Consider the following 18,393-nt stretch of genomic DNA (forward strand, 5'->3'; position numbering starts at 1 on the left):
GCGCTCCCGAAAGACGGGGCGGCCACTCTCTTGCACTGATTAGATGGTGTGAAGCTGTAAAGCAGGAAGCATTCAGAGCCCATAAACCATCCAGGCCTCAGGCCAGCAGACGCAGGTAGGGACAGGAGTGCCCACGGCCTCTCCGGGCCTCTGCTCTTGCCTCCTTTGGGGCTGTGTCCTTCATGCCTCCTTCATGGGGACCTCTGCCCTCACTACACAGTGCCCTGTGTCACCCACGGCAACTGGAGTACTGTCCTTTTTCTTCTTTTGTGTCTCATACTTATTTTTAATGGAAGAATCTAGTTGTAAAATACGCGTCACATAAAATTTACCATCTTAGCCATGTTTAGGCGTCAGTTCAGTGACGTCAAGGACATTCACATTGTCATACGATCTTCATCTCCATCTGGCCACGAACTCCCCACCCCAGCCCCTGGTAACTCACTCTGCTTTCTGTCTCCATGGATTTGATGACTTGAGGTCCCTCCTATAAGTGGGATCGCACAGAATTTGTCCTTCTGTGACTGGCTTATTTCACTCAGAATGATGCCCTCACGGTTCATCCTTGTAAGAACATGTGTGTCAGGATCCCCGTCCTTTTGTGAGGCTGAACCATAGTCCAGTGTGTGTCTAGACCACGTTTTGATGATCCATTCAGCCATCGATGTACATTGTGTTGTTTCCGTTTTTAGGTTATTGCAAATCGTGCTGCTGTGAACGTGGGTGAACAAATACCTCTTTGAGACCCTGATTTCAGTGCTTTGGGGTATAAACCAGAAGTGGGGTTGCTGGGTCCTAAGGTGATCCTTTTCCACAGCAGCTGCACCCCTTTACGTTCCTACCAGCAGTGCACGAGAGTTCCAGTTTCTCCACGGCCCCGCCAATGCTGTCATTTTTTGCTCGTTCTGATAGTAGCCATCCTAATTGGGGTGAGGTGATACCAGCCTTTCTTTTTGAAATCAAGTGTCCGGGACAAATGGTCTGAAAATGTAACAGGATTCTAAAGGGGGTCCAGATCACAGCTGAAATATTTAGGCAAGGCTCTACTGTTAGCCAAACACACTATGTACTTGTGAGCACACGCAGGCACACACACCCGGTCTGTGGCTCCAGTTGCCCCTGGGGTTCCCAGGTTACTGGTGGCGGTGCCTCAGGGGCTGCTGGCGCCTCTGCCGTGAGCCCCGTCGAACGCAGCGCATGCGCACTGCTCTCATGGAGACGTTTTTTTCCCCCCGTGTTTGTGTTTTGGCTCCAGAACCACGACCACGCCTGCATTGCCTGCCGCATCATCCACCGGTCGGACGAGCACCGGCCGCCCCTGCTGCCCCCCAAGGCGGACCTGACGGTGGGCCTGCACGGCGAGTGGGTGAGCCAGCGCTGCGAGGTGCGGCCCGAGGTCCTCTTCCTCACGCGCCACTTCATCTTCCACGACAACAACCACACCTGGGAGGGGCACTACTACCACTACTCCGACCCCGTGTGCAAGCATCCCACCTTCACCATCTACGCCAAGGGTCGCTACAGCCGCGGCGTGCACTCCGCCAGGGTCATGGGCGGCACGGAGTTTGTGTTCAAAGGTAGGGCTCCTGCCCCACACCCCATACCCCGAGGTCACGGCAGCAGTTTGGGGACGTGTTTGTGGAGGCGGAGCCAGGGGCAAAGGGCATCTTCTCTGCTAGGGATGTTGGGGAGTGGACTGCCTGCCCGCATCGTTCTCTGCAGCCTCGGAGCTGGCGTTAGTGACGCCCAGGTGCGCAGAGTGTGCCCATCGTGCCCTTGAGAAGATGCCACGTGCTTGCAGGCGGGTGGGCGGTATGCCTGGTGATCACCTAAGTAAGGCAGGTAAAGGATGACATTCTCCAGGCTACAAGGCTGTGAGCAAGGGGTGGTGGGGGCCTTGTGATCGCTATTTCTAGACTTTTTTTTAAGCTTGTGCATCTTTTTAGGAAGGTGTCAACCCTGTCATGGACAAATAAGAGGGTTGGCCTAGATACCCCTCCCAGGATAGCATCCTGTGATTCAGTCCATTTAATATGAAGTATTTCTGCCAACCCAGATAAGCCCTGGGGCATTTTACTGCCCCCCCCCCACCTTAGGGAGGAAGATTGGCGCTAGGGACAATGGGCCTTTGGTAGCTGTCGCCCAGAGAACAGCTGTCTGGGTCTCAGTCCCCTCCAAAGCTCTCACGTGTACGCAGGATACGGGCCCCTGGGAGAGCCTCAGAAGCGTCCTCTACAAGGGCTGGGATTTCCTTTGAGCAGATTGGAGCAGATTTTCCTTGCTTGCAGCCTAATTTATTTTAGTTGCCTGATGTACAGGCCAGTATAGACTGCTCACTAATAGAGGTGTCTGACACCAAAACTATTTAAAAACCTCAAAACCTATTCGTAAAAACAAATGCCAGTTTTCGTTGAATACTGTGTCCATCCCAAAGAGCAGCGTCTTCATGGGAACGGTCTTGGTCAGTTGTAGTCTGGGCTCAGCCTTTACTGCCAGAGGGGCTGGACTTTTCCTGGTGGCGCCTTCAGGGTGCTTGGTGTGGCCACTGGTCACGTCCAGACATGGAACCTTTTCCATCTGAGGGTCTTTTCTGTGGGCTCCGGTCTGGTGGGTTGGTCTGCAGGGTGGGTTTGAGAGCAGAAGCCTGTGAGGCTTGGTGCCTCCGGCATCCTTGAATCACGGAGCTGTCCTGTGTCCTTGGCAGTGAACCACATGAAGGTCACCCCCATGGACGCAGCCACTGCCTCGCTCCTCAATGTCTTCAACGGGAACGAGTGCGGGGCCGAGGGCTCCTGGCAGGTGGGTGTCCAGCAGGACGTGACCCATACCAATGGCTGTGTGGCACTGGGCATCAAACTACCTCACACGGAATACGAGATCTTCAAGATGGAGCAGGATGCCCGCGGCCGCTACCTGCTCTTCAACGGCCAGAGGCCCAGCGACGGCTCCAGCCCGGACAGACCCGAGAAGAGAGCCACATCCTACCAGATGCCCTTGGTCCAGTGTGCCTCCTCGGCGCCCAGGGCTGAAGACTTCTCTGAGGACTCCGGGCAGCATCAGCACCGGAGCCGGGCACCCGGGAGCGGCCCGTGTCCCCTGCTGCTGGCTGGGCTCGCTGGCCTTTGGACCCTGCAGCCCTGGCACAGCCTTGGATAGAAGCGCTTACAGAGTTTGATTTTTCCAAACCAGGATGCCTTACAATTTACAGATTTTCTTTACAGAAAGAAAAGACACTTCTTCCTCGGATGCACTTGAGCGGCTGAGAACAGTCCTCCTCCCCCGCCTGGCCCCCGCCTGGCCCCCGCCTGCCTGGCCTGAGTCATGAGCTGTTTGAAGTTTTGGCTTTGAACTGCATCCAGTCGGATCCCAGGCCTGGGCGTCCTCACCATATAATTGCACTTTAAGACCACAGAGAGGTTCAGGCGAGCGTGTTGGCAGCGGGAGCAGGGTAAGCGCTCCATCTTCTTTTCTTCCCCTTCATGATTATTGCATTTCGGGGGGGAACTGAGGAGAAACAAATAGCAGCTTCAGCTTTTCCTGCTGCTTCACTGCGGTTGCTTTCTGCTCCTTTGAACCTGTTTCACTCTCCGAGTTTTCCAACCTGGAATGCAGTGCAGAGTTGGTTTGGGACTGCGATCCAGACACCTTTGATGAAATAAAGAAGAGCTAGGGGTGCAGGAAAAGACACTGGTGTAACGGAACCACCTTGACAGCTTCATGCAAAAAGAGAGCAAATCCACACTTTCAAATGTTGAAAAGTATCTGTAATTAAAGTTTCAGAGTCATTTAAACGTTGGTTGTTTTAACTTGTTGGGAGATGTTGATGCTGGTCTCTGGGTGGCTGCAGGATGCATGCTGCTCTTACCTGCCCGGGGGACAGGGTGGTGGAGTATGTGTCAGATGGAGGCTGTCCCGCTACAGACGGACAGGAGCAGCAGTGCAGGGAGGGTGACGGTGCGTGATGGTGACCCGAGTGACGCAGTGCCCATTCGGTCTGGCCTTATCTCCGTGGGACCCCATCCCGGCTCACGTCGTGTCTGGAGCTTCACTCTGTCATCTCTGTCACTTCAAAGACCAAGACTCAGAGGCCACGCGTGGGCGCCACGGGCCTGGCTGTGCAGAGAAGGCGGTGGGGGGATCCTAGCCGGCTGCCCCACGAGACCATCCACCCTCCTCACGGGACGGGCCGGCCCGACCCGGCTGTGTCACTGCAGAGGGTCTCAGGGCACCTTCTACAGAGTCTGTGAGGGTGCATGAGTGACATCTGCATGTCACTTTGGATTATTACGAATGGTGCGCTCAGGACGCCAAAGGTGGTTGCCAGGGGAGACCGATGGAGGGAAATGGTGAGTAAACGACAGAAAGCCTGGACATAACTAAAGACCAGTGTGGAAACCACGGTCAAGGTCTAGAGTCACACCTATATTTAAGAGTTACCCTTACGAGATGCTGTGATGTTAAGTTATAAGTGGGGCATGGAGGACCACAGTGCTTTACCTCTAGATGATATTTGACGTTGTGGTTGAGGGGGTTTATTCAAATGAAAGTACTAACTTAATGTCTGCCAAGTTTATAAACAGAGATGTCAAAGATACTCCCACAATACACATTTTACCTGTGGGTCTATTTAATTAATACTAATGCTATCTTTAAAGAATATAATAAAATTATGTAAAAAGCGATGCTCACTGCTAGAGAATACTTCAGTGATTTACCATAAAAATGATAGGTTTATAGCCACATGATTCACAGCCACTCACCTGGACTTAGCTATTCACACTGTTTAAACGTACACTCCACCTACGTATACACACACATAGGTACATATACCCAAATATATAGGCATCAACGTGTATACAGTGTGTGACTATATGTATATGTGTCTTAGGGATGACATGAAATTCACTTTCTGATCCACTACAGAGAATGACCAGTATAGTTTATTCACAGATTATTGTCAGTTGGATTTATGGCTGTTACTTACCGTCTCACCACATACATCACGTCCTAAAACTAAACCGCCTGTGCAGCCTATGAAGATCGTCATTTTAAGTGGTTTCCCGTCACCTTGAAGAAACATAATGACCAATCTTTAAGGTTTGAGAGCTGGAAATTTTAACTCAAGACCAAGATGCTATCTCTGAGGAAGGAATGGCTGACTCTAGAATATTCCATGACAAGCAGAAAATACTCCATGACAGGCACTCGGGCCCTGGCAAGTCTACCCCTAAGTTAGAAGTGGGTGGTTCCTGTAACTCCGAGATTTGGGGGAGGTAGGGAGTGAATATAGGACAACTCTCCTAGGTGTCGTTGGCCTCTGGGGACTAGACTTCTCGTCCCCAGAAGCAGGCCGGTCAGGCACAGGGTCAGAAAGTTGAACCTTGGGCAACAATGCAATTTGGTTGTGATCTAGGCTTCAGACTCTATAAAATCCAGTTGACCCTGGACTCAGGAAGGAGTTTCCTAGGGTCCCAGTGTCTCCTGTACAGAACGAAGGGAGTTTGTTCAGACAGGACAAGCCCAGCCGTCTGTCCTAGAGGAACATCGCCCATCATGTCCAGCATCTGGAACTGCCGGGCACCGTCCATCCTAAGTAGTCCGTCTCCGGGTTCCCGTGCTGTGCAGCCCACCAGGGTGACTCTCTGTGCTGCTCAACACGAAGGATCCCTGTTAGAGGAGCTGGCAGCCCAGGGCATCCTTGGTGGGGCCTCATACCCACACCTGATGGAAACAACTTGAGTGTAAGAGTCTTGTGGTTCCTGGTTGAAGGAAAAGCTTTACGATAGTAAGAGCGCTGTTCTCTAGTCCACCAACTCTTTAAATATATTCTTGAAAACAAAGATGATGTTCACAGCCGTCCACAGAAACATCACGATGTTTTATTTTAAATGGTACAGCCCATCCCTGTAACACATACTGGGTCCCTGGCAGTGGACTACAGAAGCCAACAGACAGCATGTAATTAGGTATTTCAGGACACTGTCCTCAAAGGGAGATGCTGGACCACCTGAGTTGGGGTGGGGGAGAAGGGGTGGTGGGTGGGACAGGGAGAGCAGGTCCTCTCTTTTCTCCCCCGCAGACTTTTCTGGCCTTCTTGAGACATCCGAGGGTTCATGAACCCAAACAGCCTTCATTAGGATACAACTGCAAATAAGAGCAAATAAAGGCAGCTGGATAATAAATGTTTCCCACTGATTTCTAGGTTCTGGAGAAAGTGCATAAGCATTCTTTTCATACCAGTAGGAGAATCACATGTCCTAAAATACCAATTGAATTATTCAAATCCCTATGATGGTCCAAGAGTGTTTCTGGCTCACAGGGTAGAAAATTGCTGATGTATTTGGAGCCCCTGTTTTATCGCAACCCATTTCCTTGGTGTCGTTAGGCAGAATTAACACTATCACAAGGAAGAATATTGGCCAAGTCATGACCTCCAACTTCTCATTGGCTAAGATGTGACGGAGCCGACACTTAATACGGCAGCATCCCTCTGGGGGAGACTGAACTGACACCTAGTTGTCAGCCACCAACGGTGTGAGGCCGGACAAATACATCTCCTTTACTCAAGCTCACTGCCCACTGGAAAGCGAGTCTCAGGGTCTAACTAGTGCCTCTCATTCAAAGAGCAAGGCCATGGTTTCCATGGATGCATTTGGGTCTCTTAGTTTCTGCCATTTGTTGTACAGCCACCTCTGTGGCCCCTACGCCCTGGAGAATACCACCCAGAAATCCCATCCCCCTTCATTTAAGGAATCCCATCCCCCTTCATTTAAGGAAACCAATGTAGCTGTTACATTGGAATTCAGAGGGGCAAGGGTTCGTGGGCTCAGAGAGCCACATGGTGCAGTCTGTTGTGTGTGAGGGGTGACTGTGTGTGGGCTTTTTTGCTGTTGGGCTGTAGGAGTTCCTTCTATATTTTGGCTATTAACCCTTTATTAGATACATGGTTTAAAAATGTTTTCTCCAATTCATAGGTTATCTTTTCATTATATGAATAATCTTAACTAAGGAAGTAAAAGACTTGTACGTTGAAAACTATAAAACATTGATGAAAGAAACTAAGGGAGGCACACATAAATGGGAAGACATCCATGGTCATGGATTGGAAGAAATAACATTGTTAAAATGGCCATACTACCCGAAGAGAGCTGCAGATTCAATGCAATTCCTATCAAAATCTCAATGGCATTTTTTTCAGAAATAGAAAAAACAACCCTAAAATGTATGTGGAACCATAAAGGACCCTGAGTAGCCAAAGCTATCTTGAGAAAGAGCAAAACTGGAGGCATCACATTTCCTGATTTCAGAATTTATTGCAAACCCACAGTCCTGTGGGGTACTGACACAAAGCCAGACACACAGTCACCTGGTCTCTTGACAAGGGTGCCAGGAATACACAAGAAGAGTCTCTTCAACGAATGGTGTTGGAAAGGCTGGATATTCACATGCAAAAGAGTGAAATTGGGCCCTTACACCATAGACAAAACAAAACAAAGCAAAACACAAAGTCAAAATGGATTCAAGGCTTAAACATAAGACCCAAAACTGTTAAACTCCTAAGAAGAAAGCATAAGGGAAAAGTTTCATGACATTGGTCTTGACAGTGATTTCATGGATATGATTCTAAAAGCATAGGCAACAAAAGCAAAAATAAACAAATGGATTATGTCAAACCAAAAAGCTTCTTCACAGGGCTTCCCTGGTGGCGCAGTGGTTGAGGGTCTGCCTGCCGATGCAGGGGACACGGGTTCGTGCCCCGGTCCGGGAAGATCCCACATGCCGCGGAGCGGCTGGGCCCATGAGCCATGGCCGCTGAGCCTGTGCATCCGGAGCCTGTGCTCCTCAACGGGAGAGGCCACAACAGTGAGAGGCCCGCATACCGCAAAAAAAAAAAAAAAAAAAGCTTCTTCACAGCAAAGAAAAAAATCAACACAGGGAAAAAGCAACCCATGGAATGAGAGAAAATATGGCAAACCATATATCTGATAAGGGTTAATCTCCAAAATACATAAGGAACTCCTACAACTCAATAGCAGCAGCAAAAAAAAAAAAAACCCCAAAAGCCCCCCAAATAACTTGCTTTAAAAAATGGTCAAAGGATTTGAATAGACATTTCTCAAAAAAAAAAGTTCTGTTTTCTCTTCTCTGACTATTTTTGCTGTGGAAACAACTGGATGATGTCATAAATGAATGGTATAAACATGGAAGTGCAGACTTTACAAAAGAGCTGGTCAAAGATGAGAAATAGCTCTGATTTCCAAACAAGAGTCATTTCAATAGCCAAGGAAACAAAGTCCCTGGTACGATAAAATGCATTCTCTAAAGAACCTTCTTTGAGTTTGTTCCAGCACAAATGTCTACCTACAGTATTCATAGCAAACTCCAGCCAACCTCTGCATTTCCTTATTAGCTTGAAACTAAATGGCAGGAAACACCCAGGGGCACCAATAACACTTCAGAATCTTGTGCCAATTTCCAACTGGGTAGACAGTCCTGTAGAGCTAGTCTCTTAATACTTTGAAAAATTCCATTGAAATGAGAGATTACAAACTTGAAAGGCAAGTCCTTTTGTGCATCAATAAATAAAACATCAAAGTGATGATTGATCCAGAGATAGGCAGAAGTCGCGTGTCATTTTCAGCATAATAAAGCAGAGAATATGAATTCACATGAGCGGCCTGATTGGAAATAAAACAAACCATGCTTTCTGTTTCTGGAGTAACCTTTCTCCCCAGGAGTGATGGAGGCCTTAACACCATGGTACTTCGCCCACTTGTTCACTGGTGCCTTGTGTCTCATAATTTTTCCAGACCACAGAGAGCCAGTAAGTTATCTTCTCCGTTACAGTTCACTCAAAGAGCGTCGGGATATTGGAGAAAATGGTGGTGATAAAAATTCACAGGAACTCTGTGCAAAATTTGGCCACACATGCAAACGTCTATGAGCGAACAAGTTTAAAAAGTTACTCATGCTGTACACCTGAAACTAACACAACATTGTTAATCAACTCTGCTCCAATATAAAATAAAAAATAAAATAAAATAAAAACAGTTATTCAACCTGTTATTGTAAAGTCTGTGAAGTCCCAGCATCTTCCTCCAGGCCGATTACACAGCCCAGCTGCTTTTTACCAGGAGTCATGCTACACAGCACAGTGGTGCAGGCAGCTTAGCTAATCCTAGGTGGCATGACTTACATAAATTACTCTAAGGTTCAAATGTTTATTTTGATTATTCTTCACTTATTTTAACATGACCAACATGAAGTAAACCAATCGTTAGACTATGCCCTTCCACCATCTAGGAATAACAATTATGTCGCAACAAATAGAGGACTTTACATTCAAAGAAAATTTAGATCTATCTAGTTCTATCACATACCCAGTGCAGTGACCCCCTCGGTGCTGAAAGTCATGAAGACATCCAGGGTCAGCTTGAACATTTCCAGAAACATTGCTGAAACCTCCAAGGCATGTCATTCCATTTCTGAACACTTGTAATTCTTTAAAAATTCTTTCTAATATTGGGATGAATATTAGACCCTAGTTCCACCCAAGACCCTAGTTCTGTCAGAAGAAATTAGACTCTTTCTCCACTCGACAGACTTCCAAATAACTGTTCTCCCCAATTCTTTTCTTTGGTAAAGTTTTTTCACACTTTCCTAATACGATTTGCATCCGGTACTGCAAATCATTGCTCCATTCTTTCTTGCTTAGTTAAGCTTCAGTTTGGAAAATTAACAGTTCTCTTAAAATACTGAATAAAATATCATAGATATAGATGGACCAATGAAAATAATATTATTACCACTACTTCCCCTATTCTAGACCAACTCTGGTGGAATCAATAAATTATAGTTTTAAAAAGAAGACATTCATTTTTGGCACTGGTGTCCTTAAATAGTTAGAAGTTAAAATTTTATGTTGCATGGCATAGAAATGTCAGGACTCAACAAACCATTGCTAAAAGAAACTTGAGAAGAATCAGATATTTTTTAATAAGGAAATAATTTAGGTACGTATTGGTTGCGTCTATCTAGAAGCTATTCCGATGCAACATCAACTTTACCCACCTCGTGTCTGGCATCCAAGGCATGCATCATATATAATCCACAAAATAACAGATGCTGCGTGAAGATACTTGTTAAAATATTTTACCTTTGACAGATTCACTGCTTATCAAAACTCACAGAAGATACTTAATTGCAATGAGAGAACCAGATCAGTCCGCAGGGCAAGATGTTAGGGTGTGTTTGGCATGACCTCTGGGTTTTGTTTCCATGTGGAACCAAGAAGCTTCAAGAATTTGACATCTTTTCCGGGGGGAAGATCAAATAGGGAACATCACCTTGGTCTGATGGCAAGTGGTTGTATTTAGCATAGAGGAGTGGTTCTAAACTTATATTTTGCTTATCAGTTCTTTATTGTTTATGCTTTTGAAAATGTATATTCTTGGCTTTGCTCTTACTGCATTAGTTTAGATCTTACGGCAGTAGTTTAGCACGGTTAAATAGTTTGAGTTTTTTAACTTGCAATCAATATTTCTTTAGTTACTTATTTTTATCCCACTTTATTCCAAAAATGATTCAAGGCAGCTTACGGAAATACCTACAATTCAAGAGACCAAGTGGAATATAAAAATAGCTGAGTGCATCTGGGCGAACAAAATCAAAGGCTACAAAAATAAGAACAAGCCAGATGTGACCTGGGTGTTCTCAGGATGTGCTGGTAAACCTTGGCCCCTCCCTAGAGGGGAGCCATACATAGTTAATGTCAGGCTTTCTAGAAGCCAAAGACGTAACATGACTTAAAATTTCATATGACTTGAACAAATTAATTGCTCAGGAAAAAGAGCAACTATTTCTGAAAGCAGAGAGAGATTCTCCTTGGGAAACTTCTTTGGTAAAGAAGACTCCACCTACTTATTCCTCAGTTTGGCTAGCACACTCATTTCTATTCAGGAATTTGGACGCTCCATAATCTTGCACACTACCTGCTGAGCTGCGTGCTGTTGGGTGCCGTTTTGTGCATCTTTTAGAAGACGCATAATGGTGCCTGTGTTGCACCCACGTCTAGTCCCAATATGGACATTTTCTCTTAAATTTGAAACCCTGGGTCCCTCTGAAATTACCTTTCACTGGTCCAGGTATCTTTAGAAAACATAATTTTCTTATTTGTGTGCACCTTTGAAGTCTGTGGCTTTCATATTCAATTAGTGCGTGAAACACAGGGATCTTCCTTCCTGGGCTTTGTGGAGCAACCTTGGACTTTCATCCTTCAGTTAAATCTAATGAAGAAAAGGAACTGAAGGAATGGCCCATAAAAGTGAGATGTTACTGTGTGCTAATGAAAGGCAGACTGTCTCCTAGTAACTCAAGTCGTAAACACAAGGTTGGTTCCCATCAAAGAATCTTAATGATCTGTCCCCAGAGGGTTCCGTAATTATGGGATCCTATTATCAGGTGTGTCAATAAACACCCAAACACGCAGTCTGCATGCAGAGTACGCTCTGCTAAGCTTATCCAAGTTCAAATCCTTAGAGCAAAAACACTTATACAACCTCATTGGGAAAGGGTCCCTGCTTTTTTTCATATATCCAAAGATGTTCTTAGCTTAGAGCACTGTGGAGGGGAGAGTGGAGTGGAGTGGCGATCAGGGAGTTCATCCCACTGTCCACACCACTGGAGGGTCTGATGTGGCCAGCCCCGAGGGTCTCCCCTCTCCACCCAAGTCAGTCTGCATCCTTCACCCCAGCTCTCTCATAAGATGGTTGGCAGTGGAGAATCTTCCTTTTTTCAGGATGCTATCCACCTGGACAGTCCACCCCTGATCAATTACATCAGCCCTGGGTGGTGTTTCTTTCGGAAGAGTTCGCTGGCTCTCAGAGCCATGGTATAAGATCAGAAACACCAAGGAGAGAATTTTTAGTTCACGTGGTCCCAAATCACTCCCTTGTACCACTCTGTCATTGACAGCCTCCTGGATCTGACCCCAGGAGGTACCCTGTCTCTCCCATCTTCTCCCTCTTTCTGCAATTCTTCCTTGTTTTCTTGCAGAGGGTTTTTTTAAGTCCTCCATGCAGGCCAATTTCTTCTCTGGGAAATCCCTGCTCTCCCTAAGAGACGTGTGTATGTGCTTGTGTGTGTGTGTGTGTGTGTGTGTGTGTGTGTGTGTGTGTGTTTTGCATCACAAAGCTTTTTCTTTGTCTTACAAAGAAAAAGCTGGGCTTTTTGGGAGATTTGTCTTTCTCTGTCTGACTTACTTCACTGAGTACGATAATCTCTAGGTCCATCCATGTCCTGGGCTTTATTGGGAGATTCCTTCTTGGCTGGGTCCCAGCCGGTTCCCAGACAGGAGAAGGCAGTGGGCTCTAAATGAGTTCAAAGTGAATTTAAAAGAGCATCTACACGTCCTCCCCCCGTTCTGCGCCTGCCTGAGCTGGGGCGGAGTTCATCCCTAGCGGCAGGCATGGCACTGAAGGATGGGCCTGTGTGTTTTTTGCAGTATTAGGAAGCATTCGGTCTTCCCTGGAATTGCTTACAATCCGAGAGTTAACCCCGATTAGCCTCTTTCTCTATTTCCAGTCATCCCCCCCTCCATTTCCTTCTCCCAATAAAAGTGTTTCCTCACTTCGTCTTTGTACTTACAAGGGCCGATCACTCTGTACACACACAAACCAGCCAGCGTTCAAACACCAGACTGAAGCACAAACTTCAAATGGGAAAAATACCAGTTACCTGAATGTTTCTTTCCTCCTAATTGTTATTATATTGTTATTATTCCTCAAACTTTTCTGCTAACTTTTCGGGATTCAGATATAACCCGCACCATCCTGACGAAGAATCACCTGCTCAGTTGATGAACGTTGAGTGTCTGGTCCACACACACACCTGAAGCACAGGTGGCGCTCACAGCACCGGGGTCCCCGTCCCAGAAGCTCCCTTACCCATTGATGTATGCTAGTCCTGAGGACCTCGTCTCCCTAACGCTTCCCCGAGCTATTTGAGATTACACCCACGCCCACAGCCCCGTAACTCACCCCACACCCCAGCCCCGGCAGGTTCTATCTCCTTGGTAGCACTTCCCATATTTGTAATTTTTTAAAGCGTTGTGTGATAGCTGACACTTCTGCTCCCAAGTGCTCCCCTCGAGGGAAGTGTCCATGCCTTCCTTGCCCGTGCTGTGTCCACATCCGGGTTCCCAGTACTTTGCAAACACGTGATGGATGAAGAAGTAAACGTTGAATGTGCCATCTGGTCTCTCCCACCCACTGTAAAGCCTGGCTTTATTCAAAACTGCTCCAGACAGAATTCTAAGTTACAGAATATTACAAAGTTTGAACATTGAGTAAAGAGATTTCATCATAGCCCTGGCAATCAGCAGAACCCTGGCTTCAAAAATCTGTCTTTTGATTCAATTCAGAATGTTTGGTTCTGTATATAAAACATCCACACTTTTTTTTTCCCTAAGATGAATGTTACCCTCATTCTTGGTCTAAAACTGTTGCCAGGAGCAAAGTTAACTGTAAGGGCCCCGCTACACAGACATCCAGTGCTTGCCTGAGAAACACAGAGGGAGCCTTTCACACAGGAGGCAGAAAAGAGAATCTTGCCTGGGAAAAAAATTACACACAGATAGTCCTAGCAACACGTGTGAAGATCTCCGTCTTTTCTGGTGGGTGCCTGAAGAGCAGGGCGGCCACAGCTGGGCCCTGGGAGCTGAGAGCACCCACTCTGCCAAACTTGACCCGAGGCTAGTCCTGGGGTCGGGCCGCGGAGGGGTGGAGCAGGGGGTGGGGGTGGGGGGAAGCCGGGGACAGGGCAGGAGGGACGGGACAGGGCAGGACAGTTTATCAGTTGATAAACTGATAAAGGAAAAGCTAAAGTTGCTATATTTTTAAATAAATAAGATACAGAAGATTATAAGTCAGTAAGAAGGTTGATTTGAGAGTCTATTTTGAATATCAAAGCTGTGCCCTGTAGTTTAAACTAGACGTTGCCTGCCGGTCGATGCTTAACTAAATTATAGGTCCCGTCTTGGACTTAAGAGTCAAAGCCACAAAATTAAAGTTCTACGACAGTACGTGCCGCAGCTTCTGAAGAGGGGCTCCGGAACCGAAGCGTCAGGGCTGCTCCAGGGGGTCTCTCTGTTCAGACGCATCCCGGTGGGCTCTTCACAGCACGCCTTGGGGGTGGGATCTTTCTGTGCTCACCTAGGATCAGCACCGACCCCTGGAAATGGGGGCAGAGTAAATCATTGCCAATGTAGAGACTCTTCCTAGAACCGTCCACACACACGGTCCGTCCTCGCGATGGTCCCATCTGACCGTGTCGGCGCTCAGCACAGCCTGCTGGATGGAATGGCCAGCTCACTTGTCCTTCTGTCCCCAGGACAATCCTTGGTGGGTGGCAGAAAGCCAACCAAGGGCAAAAAGAGGCCACCCAGGGAGTGTCCTTGAAGAGGCAACGAGGCCAGCGGCGGGGTGGGGGTGGGGGTGTAGTGGACAGAGGGGAGCTGGGCCTGGAAGCAGGTCAACACCGAGGGCAGGGTCGGGCCTGTGGGGATGTCGGAGCTGTGGGCTGAGACCCTGAGGGAGGAGCTGGAAACAGGGGAAACCGGAAGCATGGAAAACCAGAAAAGGGCGTGGGCAGAGCAGGAGCTGGGAGCTTGGTGTCTGAGTGGGGATGCAGAGGCCCCGGGGCTTGTGGCAGCCCTGCCTGCACCCCTGGGGAGCAGAGGCGTTTGGAGGTGTCAGCACAAGAGCTAAAGGGCCAGGTCCCAGCTTGGCAGGGGATGGAGGGAGTCGTGGATGGAAGTCCCTCTCCTCCCTCTTTTTGCTTTTTTACCTTTGGTTTTACCTATTCGTCCCTTTTCCAAGAAGTTCCAAAGAACCATGGGGAAAGCACGTCATCTACAGTTACGTGTCCCAGTCGTGATGACTTTAACTGCTCTGGAGGTTCCCAGGTCAGGACCCAGAGGTGGATTGTGAGAAATGTGAAGTCCTCAAGCAAAAGACCCACCCCTCCCCTTCCTTCCCCTCCAGGCCGGGTTCCTCTGCTTCATCCTCTGTGAGCTGGGATGAAGGTACCATCATCGCCTTCATCCCCCTTCCTCCCAATGTCCCCTCCTCTCTGGGGTGGCAAAGCATCTGCTGAGCTATCAGCAGAGCAGGTGGGGGCAGACTCGGGACCTGGACCAGGCGGTGGGTTCCCAACCCCTGGAGTTGCTACGTTTTCTTCTGCCAGTGGGGACCTGCTGAAGCCATGGTCACCTCAGTGTTTTCCGAGGATTTGCAGCCCCGAAGCCCGAGGCTGCCCCTGTGGTTCGGCTGCGAGGGACTTCCACGTCCTCTGTGAGCTGGGAGAGGATTCTCGGCCCACGTTTCTGAAAAGCTGTGCGTGGAAAGAACCTAGAAACGACAGGAATGATGACGGCTGCTGTGTACTGAGCTCCGAGCCACGTGCTTTGGACAGTCACCTGTGAAATCGACAATGGCTCACAGGACAGGCACTCTGTGGGCTTATCTACCGCTGCTTAGCAAACAGTCCCGAAGCTTGGGGCTGAAAACAAAATGTCATGAATGTATCCTGAGACTGTGTGGACTGGACTTTGAGTGGAGCACAGTCAGGGGCCCCGTGTCCGCTTCGTGATGGCTGGGACCTCCGATGCTGGAAGAGCTGGGCATCCTTCCCTCTGCATACGCGGACCTCTCACCGTGAGCTTGGGCTTAGACTGGTCAGGGCGCCCAGAGCGCCGGGAAGTGGGAGTCGCCTTGCCCGAAGGCCTGGGCCCTGGAACATCGCTTCCTCCAAGTTCTATTGTTCAAACAGTCACAGACCCACCCGGCTGCAAGGCAGGCGACACAGACCCCACCTCTCAGTGGGACGGGCGTCTGAGATTTGACCACCACTTTCAATCCACCGCAGTATTATTATCCCCATTTTATAGGAAAGGAAACCGAGGCTCAAGAACCCCAATGATTTCTGTCTTATAAGAAACAGAGCTGAGGTCGGAAAGGATGATGAACCCTAAGCCTCTTCTTCCCAGGACACAGCCCTGCTCTCTCATCCTGTGGACGTTTGGCTCAAGGTGAGACTTGGTGAGGGGCAAACTAGCTTTGCACAGGATTTGGAATAAAGCATAGCGAGCACAGCAAATCATTTCGCCACCATCCTTTATACTGTGTATCCCTCGCCGAAGAGGCCCCTTCCGTCTGATATTCAGCCGTAGAATCTCGAATTTCTGTTCTGTTTGAGAGGTTGTTCAAGGTAAAAGAGGAGGAAAAAACCCAAATGAATAAAATCACCAATTTAGATGAGAGCTACCTGGCCTAGGGTAGGTTTCTTTCCCCAGAGAAGAGACGTGTATTTACATTATGAGACAAGCTGGGATCCAATGGGAACCCCTTGTTATTATTACATTTCCTCTTGAGAAGGATTTGTAAATGAAAACATAACTTGCTATTTTAGTATTTTGTTTTTCAGGGAAGAAAAACCCTTTGCAAAAACAAATTTAAAAGGAAAAACTTAGCCACTCAAGCACTTGTTTATTTTCTTATTTGCCAGGCTAAAACCATCTTCTTTCATCTCTGATTTCATTGGGGGCTGGGAAGGATGGGGGTTTTCTTCCTTTTTCCGAATCTGGGAGGACCCTTCACATTATGGCAGTACTGAATCCTTGCTCATCCGTGGCCTTCCTGCTTCCTGGCCTCCCGGGAGGCGCTGCAGGCCAGGAGCGCCGCTCAGCGGACAGATGGGGAAAGGCAGTCCCGGGGAGCTGGCGGGGGAGCTTGGGGGATTGACATGGCCACGGTCCCTCTCTGGATCTTTTCTCTTTTTCTAGCATGTGCCTTACCATACTGCTGTTATTCTATCTCCTCAGCTACCGAGAATCTCGAGAAGAAGGGTCTTACAGCTGCTGTTGCAGTCCCAGTGCCATTGTGGGCTTGAAATTTTCACATTTGAGTACACTTCCTATCACACATAGACTATGAGTACTTTCTAAGCTTCTCTATTAACATGTATTAATTTCTAATCACACAAGCAGAAGGAAGTTATATTTAAGTGAGAGATGTTTTCCTGAAGATTTTCAAGCATACTTCAAACTTTGCCTGGTTCCAGACAGATCTTGACTCAGGAAGGTGTGTTGGTTCAGTGGTTCCTTGTGCTCCTGGAAGGGGCCAGGCACCCCGGCGTCACCAACATGCTGCCACACTTTATCAGCAGCGCTCCTGCGCCGGACAGACCCTGGCTCAGGCCTTCATTCGGGCAGGTCTTTACTCAACAGTCACCTACGCTCACCTGCCCAGGGAGGTAACTGCGCCCACCCTCACCACCCACTGTCCCAGCCGCTCCTCTTATTTTCCCCGAAGCAGGGATCCATCTAGCATCCCGTCTACACTGGTTTATTTAGCGTGTTTCCTGCCTGCCTCCTACTCCCTCACCGTACCCGTCCATCCCCGGGGGTGGGGTACAGCCTGGAGCAGTGCCTGGCATGGAGAACCCACTCCACAAAGATTTGCTGAGTAAATGCCTAAAGAGTGAACAAGATAAACCCAGGTCACACCTGCTTCTTCCCAATAGCTTCAAAGTGTGCACGTCTGGAGGAATTTTTCGTTTGGAAGATGCATGTTATTTTTTAAAACTTCAGAGTCAAGCGTTCTTAATATTTTAAGTTGTATTATTTCAAGTTTCCTAATTGTCATTTGCACAAAATATAACCACGTGAATATATTCTCCTTGCAAGAGAATTAAATTATTACAATGTGAGGCTAAAGCTGTCTTTACAAATACACCTATAGGATATGGTTTTAAAAAGAGACCATTTGCAGGGTGGAATAGGTCATCTCCAAGCAGTGCAACAAAATACAGAGTAGGACTCCTCCAAGCCAAGTCAGTAGGCTGGTTTTATCTTTCATTCAAAGAGAACGAGCAACGTTCTACATCTTTTTCTCTGTCTTTTTTTTTTAAACATCTTTATTGGAGTATAATTGCTTTACAATAGTGTGTTAGCTTCTGCTTTATAACAAAGTGAATCAGCTATACATATATCTCTGTCCTCTTAAAAGTGATGCTCATCAAGACGATTGTGTTGGTTCAAGTTCATGTGAAACACACGTGCTGTTGAACATCAATGCTGCAGACCTTTCCAGCTCTACTGCACTCGGAGCCCTTGGGCGGCACTGTTTAACTTGCCAACAAAATAGTGAAGGGCATCGCTGTCATGTGGAAAGTACAGTATGAAAGCAAAACCGAACCTGACTGTTATCCAAAGTCATCACCACTCTTGTTTGGATGCCTGGTGGCTATAAAAGTACATGCAGGTGGTGCCCCCTGGCGCTTTCAAGGGGAACTGCAGGACGCAGAGCCCACCGGCCCCGGGCTCCGGAGCCCCAG

General features: G+C 47.8%; 1 protein-coding gene across 2 annotated transcripts in view; it reads left to right on the plus strand.

Annotated features, from left to right (window-relative positions):
- APCDD1 (APC down-regulated 1) overlaps nucleotides 1-4,682 on the plus strand; it is a 31,236-nt gene extending 26,554 nt beyond the window's left edge. For both annotated transcript variants that reach the window (XM_004276071.4, XM_033439415.2), the window contains 2 exons: nucleotides 1,256-1,577; nucleotides 2,705-4,682. In XM_004276071.4, the coding sequence (XP_004276119.2) occupies nucleotides 1,256-1,577; nucleotides 2,705-3,156 (774 nt within the window). In that variant the 3' untranslated portion in view covers nucleotides 3,157-4,682. The remainder of the gene's footprint in view (nucleotides 1-1,255; nucleotides 1,578-2,704) is intronic.
- The last annotated feature ends 13,711 nt before the right edge of the window (nucleotides 4,683-18,393 follow it).

Source organism: Orcinus orca, chromosome 15, assembly GCF_937001465.1.
Source record: "Orcinus orca chromosome 15, mOrcOrc1.1, whole genome shotgun sequence".
NCBI lineage: Eukaryota > Metazoa > Chordata > Mammalia > Artiodactyla > Delphinidae > Orcinus > Orcinus orca.